At 39.8% G+C, this 20700-nt stretch overlaps 1 protein-coding gene across 3 annotated transcripts in view; it reads left to right on the forward strand.

Moving 5' to 3' along the window:
• LOC122799279 (EMI domain-containing protein 1-like) overlaps nucleotides 1–20700 on the forward strand; it is a 1823504-nt gene that overhangs the window by 116775 nt on the left and 1686029 nt on the right. For all 3 annotated transcript variants that reach the window (XM_044068236.1, XM_044068235.1, XM_044068237.1), the window contains exon 2: nucleotides 1941–2054. In XM_044068236.1, coding sequence (XP_043924171.1) covers nucleotides 1941–2054 — 114 coding nt within the window. The remainder of the gene's footprint in view (nucleotides 1–1940; nucleotides 2055–20700) is intronic.

Here is a 20700-nt window from a genome sequence, read left to right on the forward strand (position 1 = left end):
ATCCTAAATGTTATAGACTTTGTTGTATATTTGGGAGCCATACATATGTCCTCTCATTGTTTCCTTGTGAATTGCTTATCCAATGTCTCTTCCCAATCTTTTCAAACCTCCTCTGACTGATTCTTATAGTTATTGTGCAATGTTTTACATGCCTTACTAATTATCATTTTTTTGACAGCAGCTACTATTCTAGATTCAACTAGACCTCTACCAAAGAGGACTTTCACTTAGGATTCCCCCATCCCTTTCTCTTTGCCTATACTGTGATATCAGTCTCTGATAGGGAGAGCAGCCTCTAGCTTGCAGTCCAAATGTCTTTTTGGCCTCTTGCCATTCTGTTACCTTTTCCTCTCTAGTTATTTGTTCTCAATACCTTGGTTTCTTTGATAGCTTTCTGCAGTAAATTCCAGCCCCCATATGCCTATTCTCTGTACCCCCAATTGCATTCATCCCTATGGCACCTTCTCCTTTCTCCATTCTTATGTTTGCCTAGTTCTTAGTATACTTTCTGCTACTTTATGAATATAATATTCTGTATGGCTGTTCTTCTTCTTCTTAAGGATCTGCATCCAAAATTCCACTCTCTCCTTATTTCTTGACTCCTCCCTTGCGTCATCGTCGTCCCTTTCCACTTTGAATTATAGCTTTCTGTTTGTGTTATGTATATAAACCATAACTGTATAAATTATAACTGTTTTTAAAAAGTTCATTATCAAAACTGTTCTTGTTCAGCAAGGAAAAATATTTGGACAAGACCACTACATAAGTTGCCAGTTCCCAAGGGCCTCACAAACATGCAAGCATCTCTTACTTAGGTAAATCAAACATACAAGCATCTGTTACTTGGGCAAATCCAACCCATTTTATGTGGAGTTCAAAAGGTATGATAAAGAATTAACACTCTTCTCTTGAATCATCCTATTTCTAAAAGACCTAATATAAAGCCTGCACTGACTCCACAGAAGTTGAAAGTCTTGAAGAGAAAGTGAGGGTCTTGTTTTGTTATTCCATTTTTCTAAAATCTTATTTGGAATGTCAGCATTCAGAATTCTGACAAAATTGGTTATCCTAGTTAGAAATTATTTTTTTTTCAGTAAAGAAGTAGATAGGGAATCTCAGCAAGGCATATAAAACAAAAAGGCTAACATCTTGACCTTCTTGATTGCTATATTTGCAGATAAAACAGAGAAGGATAAAACTATATATCTAGTAGTTTAACATCTATACCTAATGGCTGAGAAGTTATAAAATGCGTAATAAATGTTCTAATATGAGGTCATGGTGTTAAAGATAAAGGGATCCAATCTGCCAGGCAATCTGGGTTCAGTTAGCAGCTCGGGCGCTTGATAGTGAGGCAGGGATGGGTGCGCATAGGAGGTTGGGAGGGAGCATGCTGGGCATCTTTCCAGTGGAGCTCTGGCAGAGGTCAAAGTTCACAGAGAAGACAGGCATAGGAGAGGGGAAAACAGAGAAGGTGTGACCACCCTGTGCACTTAAGGTGGGGGCACATGCTCAAGTCACTCCTCGTTGATCTGATGTCAACACACTGGAGGAGAGAGTCAGGGCCAAGATAAATCCCCGAGCTGCACATATTGATATGAGCTTCTACTGGGGAGAAGAGGGTAGATAATGGATGATGGCTTTGTGTCTATGGCAAGTCAAAGGGCACCATTATTGCCCCAGTCTGGGGGGGTAGGTTAGGCAAACTCATCATGGGTTGGTTCCATACCCAGCATGCTTGCTGAAAAGGGCCCAACAGGTTTATCACAAATTGCACTGTAATACTAATTTTTGTACTTCTGCATTATTTAATGCAGACAATACACATAAATCTTCTTCTTTTTATAAATTTGTTTAATTGTTTTAAAAAAATTACCCCATAATACTAATTTCAGATATCAGCATTGGGTGTCTAACATACTCATTTGTGTCAATTTCAGAAATTTTTGTCCATACTCTGTAACCAAAACAGTGTCCTGCCAGATCCAGAATGGAACCTACCTGCAAAGGGTCTATCAGACGTGTCGATGGCCTATGAGCTGCTCTGGAGGAAGGTAAGAATTCCTTTAAGCTTTTTCATAGTTGTAAACTGCATTTTCCCTCTCTTTATCTGGTCTGTCTTTGGAGCTTGTCACTTACTATTAGTACCAACATGTCTTCTAGTACTAATACAGAGTGTCAAAGTGAAAGTAATGTGCACGTCCTCATACTTTTTCCATGTATATAGGCTGTACATAATCCTTATGTATATGTAATTTTTTTATTTTAGCCATAAGGGGGCAGGGTTGTAGAATAGCATGCCAACCCAATAAGACAATAAGGGTACTGTGGAGGTGCAGCAAAAAACACAAAAACAAACTCTCCGATTTGAACGGAAAATAATTTATTATTATTAAAAAGACAAATACACATGTATTTGTGTAGTGTTTGTGTTTACTTCTGCTGCACCCTTATTGTCTTATTGGGTTGGCATGCTTTTCTATTGTTGGTACTGGTTTCCACAGAGTCATTTTAAGGGCTATAGAATGTAAACTGTGCATATGAGATTGAAAATCTTTATGTGACCTATGCTTGTTTGTATTAGACCTTAGCTTGTTTTTTTATACAATGTATAAAATAGTATATAAAGATTGCAGCTGTGTTTCCAAGTATGTTCTTCTGGGAAGTACAGAAACTATATATAACATAGAGGATTATGACTGGGTCTCCCATCGAAACCATGTTATAATGTGTTTGAGACATGAATACCAAGAAATTCACCTTGGGAGCGAATCTTGAGAGGTGAATCTTGGCATCCATGTGAAGAACACAGTAATTAAGTGTTACGATCAGAGACCTGATCATATTTTCTTGTAGTGCATGGAACTTTATCTGCTCCGTTTAATACTAGTTACAGAAAACAGGGAAAAAAACGCAAAGTGCTTTACCGGCTTTGAATCCAAATGCCTATCTTTTGATTTTTTGTATTACTTGTGGGCCAGACAAGGGATCAAAGGGAAGGAGAATCTTTAAATATTGCTCCAATTCACTTAAAGTATTTATATAATGACATGTTTTGCATCAATATATGTTTCTGAAAAATAAGAATTGTGAACATTTGTTGCTGGTATTTTTGACTGACTGTAACTCTCAATTATTTACCAGAAAATCAAATACATTTTCTAGGGACAGAGCAAAATTATGAGATGAAGTCGGGGACAATTGAAAGGCATATGCAGCAGGCAGAAATGAAGCTTTTTGTTCTGTAACTTAGTACCTAGTGCGAGATCTGATATTAACATAGCTTAGAAAGTTGCTTATATTGGATCTCGTGCTAGAGTAGAGCTTAAATACTTTGCTTTTTCACATATTTTGATGTGTAATCAGGGCACTAAATACACTACATATAACACGTACATGTAATATTTAAAAATGCATGAAAAAAGCACAATTATTTTGCTGTCCTCAGCTGTAGGGAATAAACTGAAAGACTGTGAGTTTCTGTTTTGGGAAGAATAGCTGCACTGAATAGGTAATTGCTTGCTCTGGATACCAGTTAACTTCATCTGTTGTTCCTTTGTAGGGGGTTGTTAGTCAGAAAGCGAAAAACAAACCATTAACTACATCAGTACTGGTTTCTCCAGGACATTAGCTCATCTAAAGTTTCCAGAAAGTAACAGGATCTATGGCTCACAGGGGTAGAAGACCTTGAAAGAATGGTGTTATGGTATATGCCTCCCCTTGTGGACCCATTACAAGACATTCCTCCAGGGGTCAGATAGAATAACCCTTTCTCCATAAACTGTTGAACTGGCAGTCATCATTTCATTGCTTGCATTGAGTGTTACCCAGGAATTTGTAGAGTAAGATCAAGCTTGTTTGTCGGTTCTAGTGAATATGTTTCTGTATTTGTGTCTCTGCCTCATACATGCTGAAAATTCAGACAGCCTAGATAGGGCCCAGTAACTTTGTGAGTTAGGAATAGCAAGGAAATATTTCCCTGATTAGATGGATTCTTCTTTTAAGCATCCTATCTACTCAAACTAGTTATTTTAATCTGTGCAGTTATGTATTTCTCTGCATATTTAGCTTTTAACTGCATTTCCAAACTTCCTTTTTATTGCAGAAGATTAAAAATGTAATCTTTTCACAAGCTGCTGCCTGTGGCCTAGAGTTTGAGTCCCTCATCTTCTATTTGCTTAAATGAGTGACTCTGAGAAAGTCACTTAACCAGACTGTGTTATTCCCTTGTTAACAAATACAGATAAAAAAGCATATGGCTAATTTGCTTATTTACCTCTTTACTAACTGATAAGAGGGCACTTAATGTGAATGTGACTTATATCTGGCAATTAGTGCAGAGGATTAAGGCTCTGAGCTTTTAGTGAGTTGCTTCCTGTAGTCAAGAGGAAAGGATTTAATTCCCTCCCTCTTCATTTATTTACTGTGTGATTCTGAGCAAGTAACTTGAGCAGACAGAGTGTGTTTGGCTTTCGCCACCCATTTTAAATTAATTTTGCTATGCTCTTTTCGAGGTTAGTATACTGTGCCTCTGTCTAACAGTGACACAGAAGTGATACCCGGGGTAAACCTACGATCTCCCATCCACTCATCAAGATTCCTCAATGAGGGACTCTGCCTAACCTGGACTGGGATTTTATTCCAGAGTGAAGGGAGCCTCTGGGTTATGAATCTGTCCCTCCAGCATGTCCTATTTATTTCAGTGCTGAGGTTCAAGTCTCTCGAGCGCGTAGATCGATGGGATTTGGATTTTCTGAGGTGCAGCATGTCCATTAATTCAGGGTTGGACATGGCTTTATACGTCAGGCACAGATCGCCTCTGAGCAGGCGGTATGCCACTGAGTAGAGCTGGAGTTTCTTTAACCGGGCAGCATATGGCATCTGTTTGAGCCCTTTGATCCTCTTGGTGAGGTACTATTAGGGTCTTTCCAGTTGCTGCAGGTGTCTGATAAGGTACATCCCAAAAGGGACATTGTACTCAATTATGGGCCTGATGAGGGATGAGTAAAGAGGCACGATGACCTCCCCTGATCTAGATGCGAATCCCTTCATGATTAGGTGGGCTATATAAAATGTTTTTCTAACCACTTTGGCCACGTGGTTGTCAAATGAGAGATTGCTATCAACTTGGGTCCCCAGGTCCCTAATTATTTCTACTGTACTTAATGGATTACCACCTATGTGGTAATTTGAGGGCACTTTGTTTTTGGCAAAGGGGATGACTATACACTTTTTGGCGTTTAGCTTAAGGCCATGGCTCTGGCACCAGTTGTCTGTTTCTATGAGGCCCTTTTGGAGGATGCTTGTGTCGGCTGGAGAGTCGATTATGGCGCACAGTTTGCAGTCATCTGCGAACTTGGTCAGCCACAGTCCTTCCGTGTTGGCCTGTACCTCCGAGAAATATATACCGAACAAGAGAGGTCCCAGGACTGAGCCTTGAGGGACACCACTTGTAACTGGTTTGGAGTCTGACATGGCTCCAGCAATTCTAACCATGTGGGTTCTGTCCTTGAGCCAGTTTGCAACCAATCTAGTGACATAGGGGTTTATATTTAAGCTGGTGAGCTTATCTATAATGCCCGAGTGGGGTATTGTATCGAAGGCTTTTGCGAGGTCCAGGTAGGCTGTGTGGACCACCTTCCCCTCGTCAATGGCCTTGGTGACTGTTTCAAAGAAATCAACCAGGTTTAAGAGGCAGGATCTGCCCTTAACAAAGCCGAACTGGGTAGGATCCAGTGTCTGTAGGTCCCCAATATCTTTATTTATGAGGTCCATGATGATCCTTTCCATAGCTTTGCAGACCAAGCTAGTCAGGCTTATGGGGCGATAGTTTCCAGGATCCGTTGAGGCACCACCTTTGTGGAGAGGGACCACTGTTGCTGTACGCCACTCTTTGAGTACATTTCCTGTAGTAAGGCTGAGATTGAACAGTAGTTTTATGTTTGGGTTTAGCTCTTCTTGGAGTTCATGTAGGATGCAGCCCGGGACACCGTCTGGTCCCATTGATGCTGTGTTTTTTGCTTTGGAGAGGGCAGCTCTTACCTGAGCATCTGAGATGTCAGGGGGGAAGCACTCTGCTGGGATAGATATTTGCCCTTTTGGTGGGAAGGGGGTGGAGAAGTTTGCGCTGAACCTGTCAGCTAGGATGTTGGCAATGTCTGTGGGTTCGGTGTATTTTTTGTCATTTTGGACTAATTCTGAGCATATCTGGGAATTCTCACCCAGGTTCCTAACATAACTAAAGAAAGCCTTGTGATTATCCTTAGTGTCCTGTGCAATTTTTCTCTTGAAGCTGGCCTTAGACGATTTTATGAGTGCCCGTAGTTTTTTGCTAATACTGATCAGAGATGCCTTCCCTTTTTGGGATTTTGCTCTATCATGTAGTAGCTTCCTCCTTCTATTGTATAGTTTGTTTATGGCTGGGGTCCACCAGACAGGACGTCTGCCTTTGGAGGATTGGGTCTTGGTTTTATTTGGGATTGCATGATCCATGCATTCCTGAAGGTGTTCATAGAATGCGTTTATAAAGGATTCTGTGGTCTGGGCCGTATTTTCCACAGGCCGGGGCTTTGAAGGATTCCACCTCGGTTTTGAGGAGTGTGAAATTTGCTTTAGAGAAGTTTTTCACTGTGGTTTTCAGGGCAGGGGTGGAGTCGGGATGTGAATATCCAGGGAGATTAGTTTATGGTCTGATCTTACCAGTGAGGGATACACTTCTGGTCTGGAGCATAGAGTCCCCATGTTGGTGATGATCAGGTCCAGTATGTTTTCCCCTCTTGTGGGAGTGGTAACAAGTTGTTCCATAGCATTTGAGTTTATAAATTCTAGGAACCTTTGGGCTAGGGTGTTGGAGCTAGAGTAATGCTCCCAGTCTATGTTTGGGTAGTTGAAGTCGCCAAATATAATGGTGTTTGGAGAGACCTTCATATTTTCCAGTGTTCTCAGGAAGGCCGAGTGGGGTTCCGGGTTTGGGAGGGTGGTCTGTAGCAGGCTATAAACTGGAAGGCAGTTTTACCCACTGTTAGTTGCACATGGATAGTCTCTGATGCTTCGTGCTGTGCCACCAACCTGGAGGTGTGGGTATATTTGACGAATATTGATACTCCCCCTCCTTTTGTGGTTCGGTCCAAGTTTTGGGGCCGAAAAGCATGGTATGAGGTATAACCTGGTAGTGCTGGGGTGCTCTCAGGAGCCTTGAACCAGGTTTCTGTTACTGCACAGATATCGATGTTCTCCATGCTAAGGAGAGTTTCGAGTGCGTGCATCTTGAGGTTTAGACTTCTGGCATTGAGTAGCATTACTCTTAGTTTCTTATCCCTTGTGATACCTATGGAGGTGGGTTTGTCTTTTGAGCCTTGCCTAAAAAAGGCACTATGGGGGTAGCAAGAGCCTTTGCCAATATCCGAAAGCCCAGGGGTGACAGGCGCAAGCCGTCCCTAGCGAAGCATCGTGGTTTGTCGAGCATGTCATCCCAGGCTGACAGGCTTTGGATCCCCTTTGAATGACACCAATACTTAAGCCAATTGTTGAAATTGATCATCTTGTCTTCATATTGTGGCATCATTCTTGGTGAGGGTAAGATGCTACTCAAGGTCAGGGTCATACCGGCCTGGGCTACATGCTCAGAGAGCTCCTCTATGTCTCTTTTCATGTAGTCCAGGGAGGTATATCTCAGGTCATTCACACCAGCATGGACAATGACTGAGTCATATTTGTACTTGCCTTGGAGTGACCTGAATGCTTGTGTTATGTAGTGGATCCTAGCGCCCGACAGGCAGCTCACCGTGACCTTCTCCTTGTTCAGCCTGGTGAGTGGGATGTCAGTGTGCCTGACGATAGAGTCACCTATTACAAGTGTATCAGGTGTGTTGTTTAGCCTTAAGGGCTGTGACTGTTCGGCACACTGGCTTTGTGAGCTATGTGTTGCACGTGTTTTGTTTTGGGGTAGCGGTTGCTTGGATGTCTGCTTTGGAGGTCTCTGCTGCTTAGGCAGATTTTTATTTAGAGCCTCCGAGTATGTTTTTGTGTGTTTATGTGTTCGGTTTGCTGTCGTGGTAGGTCTCTGTGAGACTGGAATTGTAGTGAGTGTGGTTTCCTTCTCCTCCTGACTGGTTTCGCCAGTACTGAGTTGAGAGAGCTTAGCCTCCAGTATGGCTATATGGTTGCATCTCTCACATGTGTTGGAATTTGTTGGGAGGAGGAGAGGGTTGTCTGTGTACATGAGGCAGTTGTAACATTGCCTCAAGATTCCCAGATTCACCAGTTGGACCGGAGAGGAGATTGACAACTGACCTTTGGACATGCTAGAATAGTATTGGGAATTCCTTTATAATTGAAAAAAAGGGCCAATGGGGAACGAGGTACTCAAGGGGAGTTTGTGAGGGTGTAGTGCTTTTAATTTTTTAGTGCTGACTTATATAATTGCTTTAGTGAGCAAGTGCCAGGTAACTTAAATGCAATGTGTTACAGGTAACTTAAATGCAAAAATGACAAACAGTAACTTTCTTTCAAGTGAAACAATGAAATAAGTACAGTAAGCAATGCAGATATCACTAGGGATCCACAGAAGTGCTGAAAAGCCGCGTTTTAGGTGGAATTAGCGTTTCAGGGAAATAACAAGCAAACAGACAACAAGCATACAAACAAAGCTAGATTCAGCAGGCCTGGATCTAGTCTATGCTACAGCAAACAAGGTGTACCAGTTTCAGTAAGAAGCAGTTCAAATATGCAGGCACTATAAGCCTTTAACCAGAAATTCCCAGCTCAGAAGGGCAGAGTCCATCCTCTCCTCCCACAAGAGTGCAGACCACGAACCCTTTTAATGTAAATAACTGGCCTGAAGCCCAAGTGCTTAAACCAGAATTAATACACTTTTAGAATAACAGACACTGAGTCCTCAATCAGCAGTTCCCAACTTAGAAGGATGTAAGCTACCTGTTCTGCCACTACAGTGCAGACCACAAACCTTCTTAATGTAAAACAACTGGTCTGAAGCCCAAGTGCTTAATCCAAAAGACTTAGAATGATAGCTACACTTTAATCAAGTTACTACCAAGCAGTAATAAATACAATTGACTACTTTAAAGAATGCCTGGATTAGTGCTCAAGTTATACAAACAAAGCTAGATTCAGCAGGCCTGGATCTAGTCTATGCTACAGCAAACAAGGTGTACCAATTTCAGTAAGAAGCAGTTTAAATATGCAGGCACTATAAGCCTTTAACCAGAAATTCCCATCTAGAAGGGCAGAGTCCAGCCTCTCCTCCCACAAGAGTGCAGACCACAAACCCTTTTAATGTAAAATAATTGGCCTGAAGCTCAAGTGCTTAAACCAGAATTAATACACTTTTAGAATAACAGACACTGAGCCCTCAATCAGCAGTTCCCAACTTAGAAGGATGTAAACTACCTGTTCTGCCACTACAGTGCAGACCACAAACCTTCTTAATGTAAAACAACTGGTATCCTTGAAAAGGACACTTTTGTTCATTGGGCTTACCCAGTTAACAAATTATAAAAAGTGGTGACTACCTGCTGGTATCCACTTCTAATTGAGTAAACTGCTCTGCTATATGTTACCTTTTGTGTTTATAGTTAGTTGGCATTATTTTTCAATAGTGGAATGGACATTTGTAATTGGAGTTCTCCAGGCATGTAGTCTGGAGTGGTGGCAGTCATCTACCTCGAATCAGGGCAGAAAGCTGTAGTTCTGGGAAATATTTCCAGCCTTTCCAGGAAAATATTGTGTGTGTGTGTGTGTGTGTGTGTGTGTGTGTGTGTGTGTGTGTGTGTGTGTGTGTGTGTGAATGTAAGAGTTTAGTTTATTCAAAGTACATTTACATTTACTGCTTGGAAAGAAGAACTAGAAAACACTGAACTCAGAGAACCCAAAGATTCTGAGGAAAACAAACATTTGGTTGAAGATCAGTTACTTGTTTGCCTTGTGCCTGGGTCATTGTAGAGAAGGGTCCATTGACCAGCTCACATACCCAGTTACTAAATAAAGAAGAAAAAATATTCTTGAAGTCTTTTTAAAAAGTTCATATTTTCTAGCTCAATGAAGCATTTAATGGGGTTCCCAAGTACTTTTCAAGTTGCTTCAGGTGTCTGTTGAAAAGCTACAACACTGTGCTCAATTCTGAGTCAAATTAGTGAAGTATAAAATGGTACAATGACATCACTGGAGTGACTAGACATCATTTAGAATTAGATAAGCTACAGAATATGATTAACATTTTAATGATCTGTTTTAATTATTTGGCCATTTATTAAATAAATGAATTCTGTTATCCCCAAGTCTCCTGATGTTACATTTACTGATATAAATGGTGATCATTACTACTTTACCAGGTATGTCTATATTATAGACCATTTTAGTTTCATTTATTGAAGTAATTATTTTACTCTGTTGTCATCAGCACAATTGCTTAAACATAGGCCACAATTCAGAAAATTTCCCATGAGGTATACGCATGGTGCATACCTCACTGTAACATTTTTGTATTCGGAGACAGCCCTACCACAGTGCTGCACAAAGACATGCAACACTGCACTGAGCTGTCTCTATGGCCATTATGATAGATGCTAATCAGGCATTTTGGGTGAGAGGCGTATGGTAATTAGCCATGTGCTGTCCGCTAGAACTGCCTGCAGTAAGGCATTTATGCACTGAAGTGATTCTTTGAATCAGTAGGCTGCATAAAGTAGCACAACTGCTCTTCACAGCTCATGGTAATGAACATAGCCTTATGACCAAATTTGTCTATCATGGAAGAAGCCAATGCTGGGGAGTTTAATGATTGGGTAGTGTTAGGGGGTTGTGTGTGAGTATGTGTGTGTGAGATTGAGGCTACTGTTATAATTCTACATACTCTAGACTAACAAGAAAAGCCTGCAACATTGTGCTAGGGGTGGCCACTATCCAACAGAGAATATCTCTGAAGATGTAGGATGGAGAGGACTAGCTAATAGTGAAAACAATAAAGATGTGGGATGGGGGGACCACTGGAAACCAGGGAGTACACAGTCATCTCATGCCTTAATGGCACTTCCACATAATGTGGGTCGGGAGAACACCAGACACATGGATGTAAAATAACACATATGTGAGACTGGAAATAAAAAAAAAAACCTACACAGGGGTGGTTTTGGACTCTACACCATTGCCACAGGACATCAACGTCAAATGTTTTTGTTAACATATAATGAAATCTCTGGCATTGTTCTAAGCCTGCAACAATTTGTGAGTTATGAGAGAAAGGACAGGGTGAATAAATCATACCTCTCCACTTCATAGCACAGCAAATCTAGACAAAGCCAAAATTAGTGGTGAGATAAAGACATGCAGTCAGATAAAGATTTTAATTGTTGTTCCTACAAACTTAGAAAGTCATTAGTGTAACAGCTTTTGCACTTACATGCATTTACTGAAGATTGTGAAGTTTGAAACTCTGTCTGCCATTAATGACTGACTGCAATCATCTGTGATTTACTGACGCAGGAAAATAGAGACATTTGAGACATTCTGACAATACAAGGACAGCAACAGAGTATGTGGTGTGTGTGTGTGTGTGTGTGTGTGTGTGTGTGTGTGTGTGTGTGTGTGTGTGTGTGTGTGTGTGTCAGAGTGAATCGCGTACTTGTGCTAACTGGAAGCATCCCCTGCCAGTGTTAATTAACTACCACATGAAAGTGCTGATTTGCACACATGGTATTTAACAGTGATTTAGAGACATGCAAATTAGGCAATAAAGTGGGCTTTCCTCACTGCGGCTAATGTGTCTCTGAATGTGATGGTACCGCATAGCATAAATAAGATCTTTTTACTGCAACTCTTAATGCAAGTGCTAAGGTTCTTTCTGAATCCCTGAGATAGTCCTTTTCTAATCTCAGAAGAATAGTACAAAAAGATATGCCCCATCTTGGAGCTCAGTGGAATAGCACTGGCAACCTATGTTGGGATGGACAGGTAGGCTACTTCCACATTAACTTGCTGTGCCTTGCTGCTTAATCAGTGTTTTATCCACTAAGTTATGCATTATTGATATTTGATTGTTTTAATTTGTTAATTATTCCCTTATGTGGTATAGTGTGACATACTTTAGCAGGGTCAAGATAAGCAGAGTTACAGTCAGTCCTTCATCACTATTACCTCTTCAGAGAATGCTACAGAATTCAAAAGGCAAGATCTCTTCGTAACAGTCCCATGCTGTTTCATATCTAACAGACGTTGGTCTCCTGTGCCTTTTTGATAAAGTCTACTATTGCAACTATGTCAGTGGTTTTACACAGAATACTAGTTAGGCTAATGGGTCTAAAATTATTTGGGTCTGGTGTGCCCCCTGTAAACTAGTACCACTACAGCATTTTGTTACAATATGCCAGAGATATATTTGAATCCTTTTGTTAAACATTATTGGCAGGGGTTTACTTACATTTTCCTTGATTATATAAAGGAAACCATAAAGTACGTTGTCTTGACCCATGGAACTAGAGTTTTTAAGCAGTTATGTCTGTCATTACATAAAGGATGTTTTCACTTGTATCTGTAGTACTTTGACATATTTGTTTGTTTACTGTGAAGTCTGGAAATTTTTTTGGTGAATTTGAATTTGTGAGATCCTGTAGCTCAATGATCATTTTATTGTTTGAGAACATTATGATTACAAATTTTCCCTTTCATTTTTCTGATGTAATTAAACATCACCTTGTTGCTTTCATCCTTTGAGACCAAGCTGAGTTTGGAGTTATATTCAGAAGATTTGCTCAGAATAGTAAATAGTTGTAGTACTTTATTTAATCTAGACTTGCATTTATAACTATGGTGAAAGCTAGGTCACACTTTTTCTTGTGTATCTTAATTTTGTGATTCTATCAAAAATCATTTTATTTTTTTGTTAAACTGTATATACCTGTGTATCATTGATACATGTTCATGAATGATGATTTTAATATCATCTGTCTTAATTATTCAAGGTATAACGGGTGGGGAGTAGAAAGACCCTCCATTAGTCAGTATTATATTGTTTTTTAATACCAACAACTATTTTATTGAACAGCTATGCATAAAATATGATCTCAAAGTGAAAAAAACAAAATAAAAAAAGAAATTATAAGAACATCGGGTCTATATTACTTTGCTAAAAACATTTATAGAGAACATCACTTCATCGACACTTATTCAGTGAAATTCACTTCCGAGATTCAATGAATACTTAAAGGGCAAAGACGTAGTTGGCCAACCACACAATTTTTCCCATTACTCCACTGTAGTGTGTTCTCAGAGTTGGTATATTTAGTTAGTGTGTGTGTGTGTGTGGGGGGGGGGGGGGAGTTGGTTTAGCTAGATTTAGTTCCGTTGGGTTGCAGGGCAAGTATTTGTTTACCCTTCAGAGAAGTGAATTTCGCTGAGTATGTGTCGACGAAGAGGTGTTCGCTGTCAAAGTTTTTCAGCTGCATAATATAGACCCAGAACATCAACAACATTATAATGACTAATTCCGTTAATATAAATTTTGTTTTATCAGTTCTGCTCTATGTCCGATATTGTTGTTTGTGACTTTTGTAACTGCTGTAGCTAACCTTCCAAGTTACCTTTCCAGCAACTGAAAATAACTGACAAGAATGTAGTTGTTAAAGAGTAAATCAAATGAAAGCTGTAGAAGGCAGACTTAGGGGTATACTTATATAACCTAAAAAATAAAATGCACAATCAACATTATAGGATAAGTTAACATAGTCATGTAAAATAATCTGCTGATTTTTTCACACATATAACAACTTTCTTATGCACATCAGTCTTTTTTTTTCCATTCTGGATGGGGAATGTCAAAAGTGATCTAAAAACTTCCATAAAGAAAATGTAAGAACTGTGGAAAATAGAAGCTGATAAATCTTTGTAGAATCTGAGCCCATTCCTCTTCTGCAAAGTCTATCTGCATATCATGGTCACATTTTTCTTTAAAACATAATAAATCTGTGATGCTTGTGTTTAAATCTCCCACTATTTTTGTCAGAGTACTCTTTTTAATTTCTCCAAATCTTTTGGGTTATTAATATCATGACGGGAATGGACCCCATTCCTAAGTCAAAGTATGATTAATGTTCATGAAATTAGTATTGTTTCACTTTTTGATGTCAGCCAAAAGTGCTCTTCGCAACACTTGAAATGTGCCCAGTAATTACTCCTTCTGCAATTCGTACGGAGTAACATGCATTGGTAGCATATCTAAATATGATTGTAGACTCATTTTTATAAGACCCGTTGTTCCTACTACTATTGGAAATATCTGGTTATCTTTCTTCCACATTGCTCTCATTTCTGCTTGCAAATCCTGATATTTTATGACTTTGTGTCTCTCTGTACTCAGGACGCTATAGTCACTGGGTATGGCAATTTCAATGATCAGTGCTACTTTTGTCTTCTTTTCATGGACCACTATATCTGATTTTCTAGCATCTATTTTTTGAACTCCTGGCAATGGATGATCCCATGTGACGTAGACTTCATCATTTTCTAATTTTCTATGATGCTTTGTGGCTCATGTTTCCAGTGTTTTTCAGCCACTTCAATACCATAATGTTTGCACAATCCCCAGTGCAACAATCTCACCACTTTATTATGCCTTTCAGTGTACAGTCCTTCTGCCATTAGTATGTTACAACCAGCAATGAGGTGTGCAACTGTTTCCAATTCTGTTTTATAAAACCTACATTTGTCTATTCCTGCCACATGTTCAATGGACTTTGTAAACCAATGTGTATGTAGCCAGTTACCTATCAAAACATCTACTCTTCATAACAAACTCAAAACATCAAGACCATAACATCTAAACTTCAAAGCATCTAAAACTCATAACATTGAATCTCAAAACATTGAAAACTACAAAGCAACTATAAATAACATCCCACACACACTGTTTGCTACGTTTATGCAGGGGGGCAAGCCCCCCCTGCACCCCCCCACACCCCCCGTAAATTAAATATACCAACTCCAAGGTTGCACTACAGAGGGGTTAAGAAATTAACTTTTTCCCCCACTGTAATGCGACCTTGGAGTTGGTATATTTAATTTATGGGGGGTGTGGGGGGCAGAGCCCCCCACATGGGGGGGTGCAGGGGGCTTTCCCCCTGCATAAACATAGTAAAAACTCTGTGGGATGTTACTTATAACTGCTTTGTACTTATCAATGTTTTGAGATTCAACGTTGTGAGTTTTAGATGTTCTGAAATTTAAATGTTATGGTCTTGATGTTTTGAGTTTAGATGTTATGAAGAGTAGATGTTTTGATAGGTAACCATGTAGCCCACTGTCTTCACCTCTCCTGAACCATTCCTGCATTTGTTCCTGATCAACATGAGGTTCTTCCAGAAGTTTTCTATACTTGCAACTATATTTATGCATTTTCCACATTTCATACCTTCTCATCTGGTCCTTCACCTTATATTCTTTCTTTTGTTTTTGGCACATTCAGTTGCTGCCTGGTTTTTATCCCCTTCTGGTTTGATTTCCATTCCTGCTTGATGCCGTTATGCTTCTGCTAACCTAAGCAGGGAAGTCATCTTAGATTTAGTCTCCTTGTGTTTCAAAACTTTTACTATATTTGGGTCTTGTGAGGTCAGCAGATATGTGTGGAGTCCCACAATTGCAGATCTGTACATGTAATCAGTTTCAAGGAGGCCCATCCCTCCTTTGGAATGGGGAATATAGAATCTTGGTTTGCACTGATTTTTTATAAATCATTTGGTAAGCATGAAGCATCCTTCTTGTTTTCCTATCTAATCTATCCAACATGTTTTGGGGCCAGTCAATCACTCCAAAACTGTAAGTTAGGACAGGAAGAGCAAATTGGTTTATAGCTTGGATTTTGCTCCTGGATGTCAATGCTGTTTTTAAGATTAATTTAAGTCTTCTAAAGTATTCCTTACTAAGTTTTATTTGCATTTGTTCATGTTTTATTGTTGATCCTTCATCAGTTCTCAAATGTATATACACTCCCTCTTGCTCAAGTGCTTTTGTATCACACTCTTGTCCTAAACTGATGTATTCTTGGTGCTGCAGTTTTCCTGCTTTAAAGGTTGCTTTTGAACATTTATCAAGACCAAATAACATATGCTGTGTGCCATGTTCTGCTAAAATTCAGTTTTCATTGTACTATCCTCTCTCATGGAGCAATCTGCTTGAATCCAACTCTCTGCCTGCATGGACTGGTATCTCCTTATACTTCTCACTCACTGTCTGTCTTTGTGTTTCTGGCTCTTAACCCTTCTCTACTGTTTTAGCACATGTTGTCTGGTGCCTGTTGTCTTCACAGGTCCCACTGGTTCTGTCCTTGGTGATTACTTCAGGTACTTGCAAGGCTATACTATGTCTTTGCTCCATTCTTCCTTTTCATGTAATAAACGTTTGAATTCCTCGGCCTATACTCATAGTCTCCACAATCCAGTGTTTGTCCCCCAATGTACAATGCAGCCCTTCTGACATTGGCATATGGCACTGCATGTATAGTAGCCAGAACTGTATGTAATATATCATGAGTGGCCTGTTGAAAGACACCATACAGGGAAAGTAAATTCACTCCTCACCTAAGTGGCTACCCTCTCACTTTACCCCCAGGAACATGTTGTTTGCTTTAATTACTTGTTTCATGCATGGGACAGTTCCTGCTAGTTCTTGTTTCTACTGTACTTCATGTCTTTTGTCTGATACTTTTATTCCCAACCACCATTCTGTATTTATTTCCTGTGCTCTTTGCATTGAAGTGCATAACCTTATATTTATTCACACTGAACTCCAGCTGTCTGTATCTCACCAGTTCTTCTAAAAGCTGATGCATGGTAAGTGTACTAAGAAGTGTATTTTACAAAGGCCTAGAAGCTCAAGTACTCCAAAAGGGACCTATGACAGTGCTGGGCCTTTACAAAGACTAGAGTTGTCCGTGGAGGAGAAAGGGCCAGACTGTCATAATTAAAGGTATAGTGCAGTGGGCTAAAAACCCTAAGGTTATCACTCTGAATTCAGTTTTGAAAAAGGTTATGCAGAATGTATTAAAGAAAATTATAGCAGGCTTCTAAAGCAAGCATGCATTAAGCATCAATGAACAGTGGAGCTTTATACGTAATGTGTCATGCCAGACTAATTTATGTTTCCTCCACATAGGGGGCCTGATCCAGGCAACCATGACCCAAGCATACAGCAAGGTGTGCTTTTCAAACAACACAGAGTAGTCATTTTGTACATTGTTTAAATTCAAGAGACACTTCTATTAGTTACAGAGTGACAGGCATAGAAACAAAATTAACATAAGAAAGAAAAGCTGACTTTGAAAGCTTTGTTTTATAGTTAGACCTATAGAACCAAGATACACTTAGTAATCATACATTTTTGTGGCAAATTACATACCATAAGTTGCTTTCTTGCAATATATACACATACAGGTATTTAGAACATGTATCTAAATGTCTAAAGTTATTTATATTTATTTACTGTACAGATCACTACAAAATTGCTAACATAGAAATAATACTAGGCAAGCTATTACAGGGACTAGTCTAGCTATATAAACCTTTATGTAATCACACTTACTATTTCTAGTGTATTTAAGTTGTATCTGTCAACATTTAATGTGTCATTCCACAACTCAAGATTCGTCAAAGAAATAAGTGACTGTACTTGGTATACTGGAAAAAGTCTGTAGAGTGTCCATGTTTGGAGTGGTGACAATAAAGATGTTGTGAAGTGTAGCACCATTACTTTGCTATCTCCACTGACTAAAGCATTTGAAAAACAAACACGTAAGACATGACTGGCTGTTGGCAGAAGAATCATACTCTGATTTTTATCAAACCATTATTTCTTGTGCAGCCATTACACCCAGAATGTATTAGTACAGCACTGCTTTGCATATAATGTCCAGGAAAGGTAGACTAAATATTCAAACTTTGTTTTAAATCTTAGCAAAACATTTAATGTGTTACATTGGCTGTATATAATGATGGCTTTGAATGACCTTGTTCTTGTGGGATTTGTATTAAATCATTCCCTCAGTTGTGTTTCAGAGACATAATGCTGTATTGACCCAGAGTGGAGGGTGTGCTGAAAGGAGTCTTGTACAGATCATACTACAAAGATCCTTGTAAGGGCTGTTGTGTTTTGCTGTATTCTTGTATTCATTACAAAGGGTTTTATGTTAACATAGGGCATACTTTTCATACCTCTCAACCTCCAAGCATTAAAGATATAGCACTGGCCTTTAAAATCACAGCAGAGAGTCAGGAAGAGGAGAAATGTCTTATTTTTCACAATAGAAAGTCTTCATATAACAGACCCCAAACAGTTAGTGGCAGTGATTCTTTGTAAAGGCTTACTTTATGTATTTAATAAAGTATGTTCCTGTAAACAAGTCTAATTTTATGAGGAGCATCATAAGTCTAGGAGGAGCAAGGCAAAATTTGTGGTCCAGAATCATACTGCTGTTGCCTATTTGTCAGGGTTTTTGTAGCGTTCTAACTTGGTTTAGTGCTATTTGTCTATTTGTAAACTAAGAAAACAATTTCCTTTGGTAATGATTACAAAGTAATGAATATAAAAAAGGATAAGCTGAATTACTTTTCAGTTTTGTTTATTTGGTCAGTGTCTTCAATAGTTACTTGATTTTTTAATGACTTTACTGGAAGGCTTCACTCAGGTAATTTCCATTTCAGCTAATACATTTGGACATTCTGTGAACTTAATCTTGCAGCATGGTCTTGAAGCCAAAGATCTGGTGGTGTTACCTATCTTTTGGTCTCTTACTTATTATACAATGGCTGGCCATTAACATTCAAAAATGAACATGCTGATTGGTCAGCCAACAAGGGTGTTAATTATAAATCGAGCATGTATCAATAGAAAAAAGCTTGGTTGCCCGGACTTTCTTCTATTAATGTGTGCTATGGATATTCCAGTTTTGTTCTCTTTAAAAAAAAATAAACTCACATATCTGGACACTTCTGAAGTGCAAGAGACAAGGAACAAAGAAAATACAAAGATAATCAGCTATGTTATAAAAAACTAGAGAGATGTACCTGATTATCCATGTATTTTCTATACCCTGTCTCTCTTGTAAGTCTAAATGGTTCCAAATTTCAATTTTTTTTAAATTAAAAAACAACAACAAAAAAGCAATGGAGATCTTTCTTTCTGCATTGCTTCCTTTCCACAGCACTGATGTACTGTGTAAGCATGGGAACATAGTCCCATGCGCATCCACAGTACATCAAGAAAGTCCCATGATACCAGGGAAAAATGCGGAAGATCTCAACAGTGCCATTATACAAGGATATTATTTAAGAAAAGTAAGTAACTTTTTTATTAAATAATGTCATTGTATAATAGCTTCGCCCTTATGACCAAACCACACCAACTATGGGTAAATCCAGCGTTACCCACACCCAGACAAGTTCTGTGGTAGCTCTACGTCTTGGTATGTCAGACAGGTGTGAGCTGTGCATGGTAGAGGTGGCAGTTCATGACTGTTGTACTGATCCATGAGAACTGACTCTGCCAGGAGTTGCACTGGCACATCCACAGCCACGGTCAGATGCAATGCTGCTACCTGAATGTGATTGATGTCTGCTGGACGAGCTTCCCTCACACCGCCTATTCCAATGTGTCATTCATCTGATCCATTAAATCGGCAACATGGTGGAGGCAGTCCCGCATGTCATCCTGTGCCACATCTATAATCCTAAGCATTTCTCTGGAGGGCCTATTAAAATGTGCCTGCGCCTCCATGCCAGCCTTAAACATATGCCGAGTGGCACTGGAAGACACACCTGATCAGGTGGAGTACGGACAGCAGGCCTCCTCCGAGCACCCATAGCAACCCTCCTGCATGACATCTCGCCCCCACTTTGGCTATGGCCAGAGTCAACAGGCACTGAAGCCACAGTAACCACAGTGCCCTGATCGAATATCTCACCTTCCACCTGTCCAATATCTGAGGGCTTACCGGAATGGGTTGGCGTAGGCCTACTAGCTGTGTCTGATGCAATTATAGGGGATGGCTGAATATCAACCACAGTGTCAGATTCAAACTCTGCACCCCCCCGACTGTGCCTCTATTTGGCTACCATCGTCATCAGAGTGTGCTGATGTGCTGACATCAGGTGGTAGGAGTCCCACACTTCCACTGTTAGGGTCACCTGGAATAATAAGCAACAGACTCAGGAAAAAAATTAATACCTACACCACTATAGTCCACTATATGCTAACAGACTAACTGGTGTCAGTATTACAGACAGTACAGCAATACACACAACAGTCCTGACACCCACATCACAAACTAATTATTTCTTTGAACTGCTCATCATCATCATCATCATCATCAGCCCCCTTTTTCCCATTTTTTTCTACATGGGGTTGGGGTATCGTGTTAACTGTCACCAGCTCTCTCGATTCTGTCCCACACTCCTACCTTCTTCAACACTCATTCCTGACTGTCGCAGATCTTCTTTTGCACAATCCATCCACCTCTTTGCTGGATGTCCTTGCTTCCTTTTACCTTCCTTCTGTCTGCCCCAAATCTTTCTCACCAGATTTTCTTCTGCTTTTCTGCAGGTGTCCAAACCTCCGTAATCTGTTCTTTTTTATCTTTTCTGCAATTGGAGCTACTTCGGCTTCTACTCTTATGTCCTCATTTCTTCATCTGCCCCACAGTGT

This window comes from Protopterus annectens, chromosome 4.part0, assembly GCF_019279795.1.
Source record: "Protopterus annectens isolate FY-2018-M chromosome 4.part0, PAN1.0, whole genome shotgun sequence".
In the NCBI taxonomy this organism is placed as follows: Eukaryota; Metazoa; Chordata; order Ceratodontiformes; family Protopteridae; genus Protopterus; species Protopterus annectens.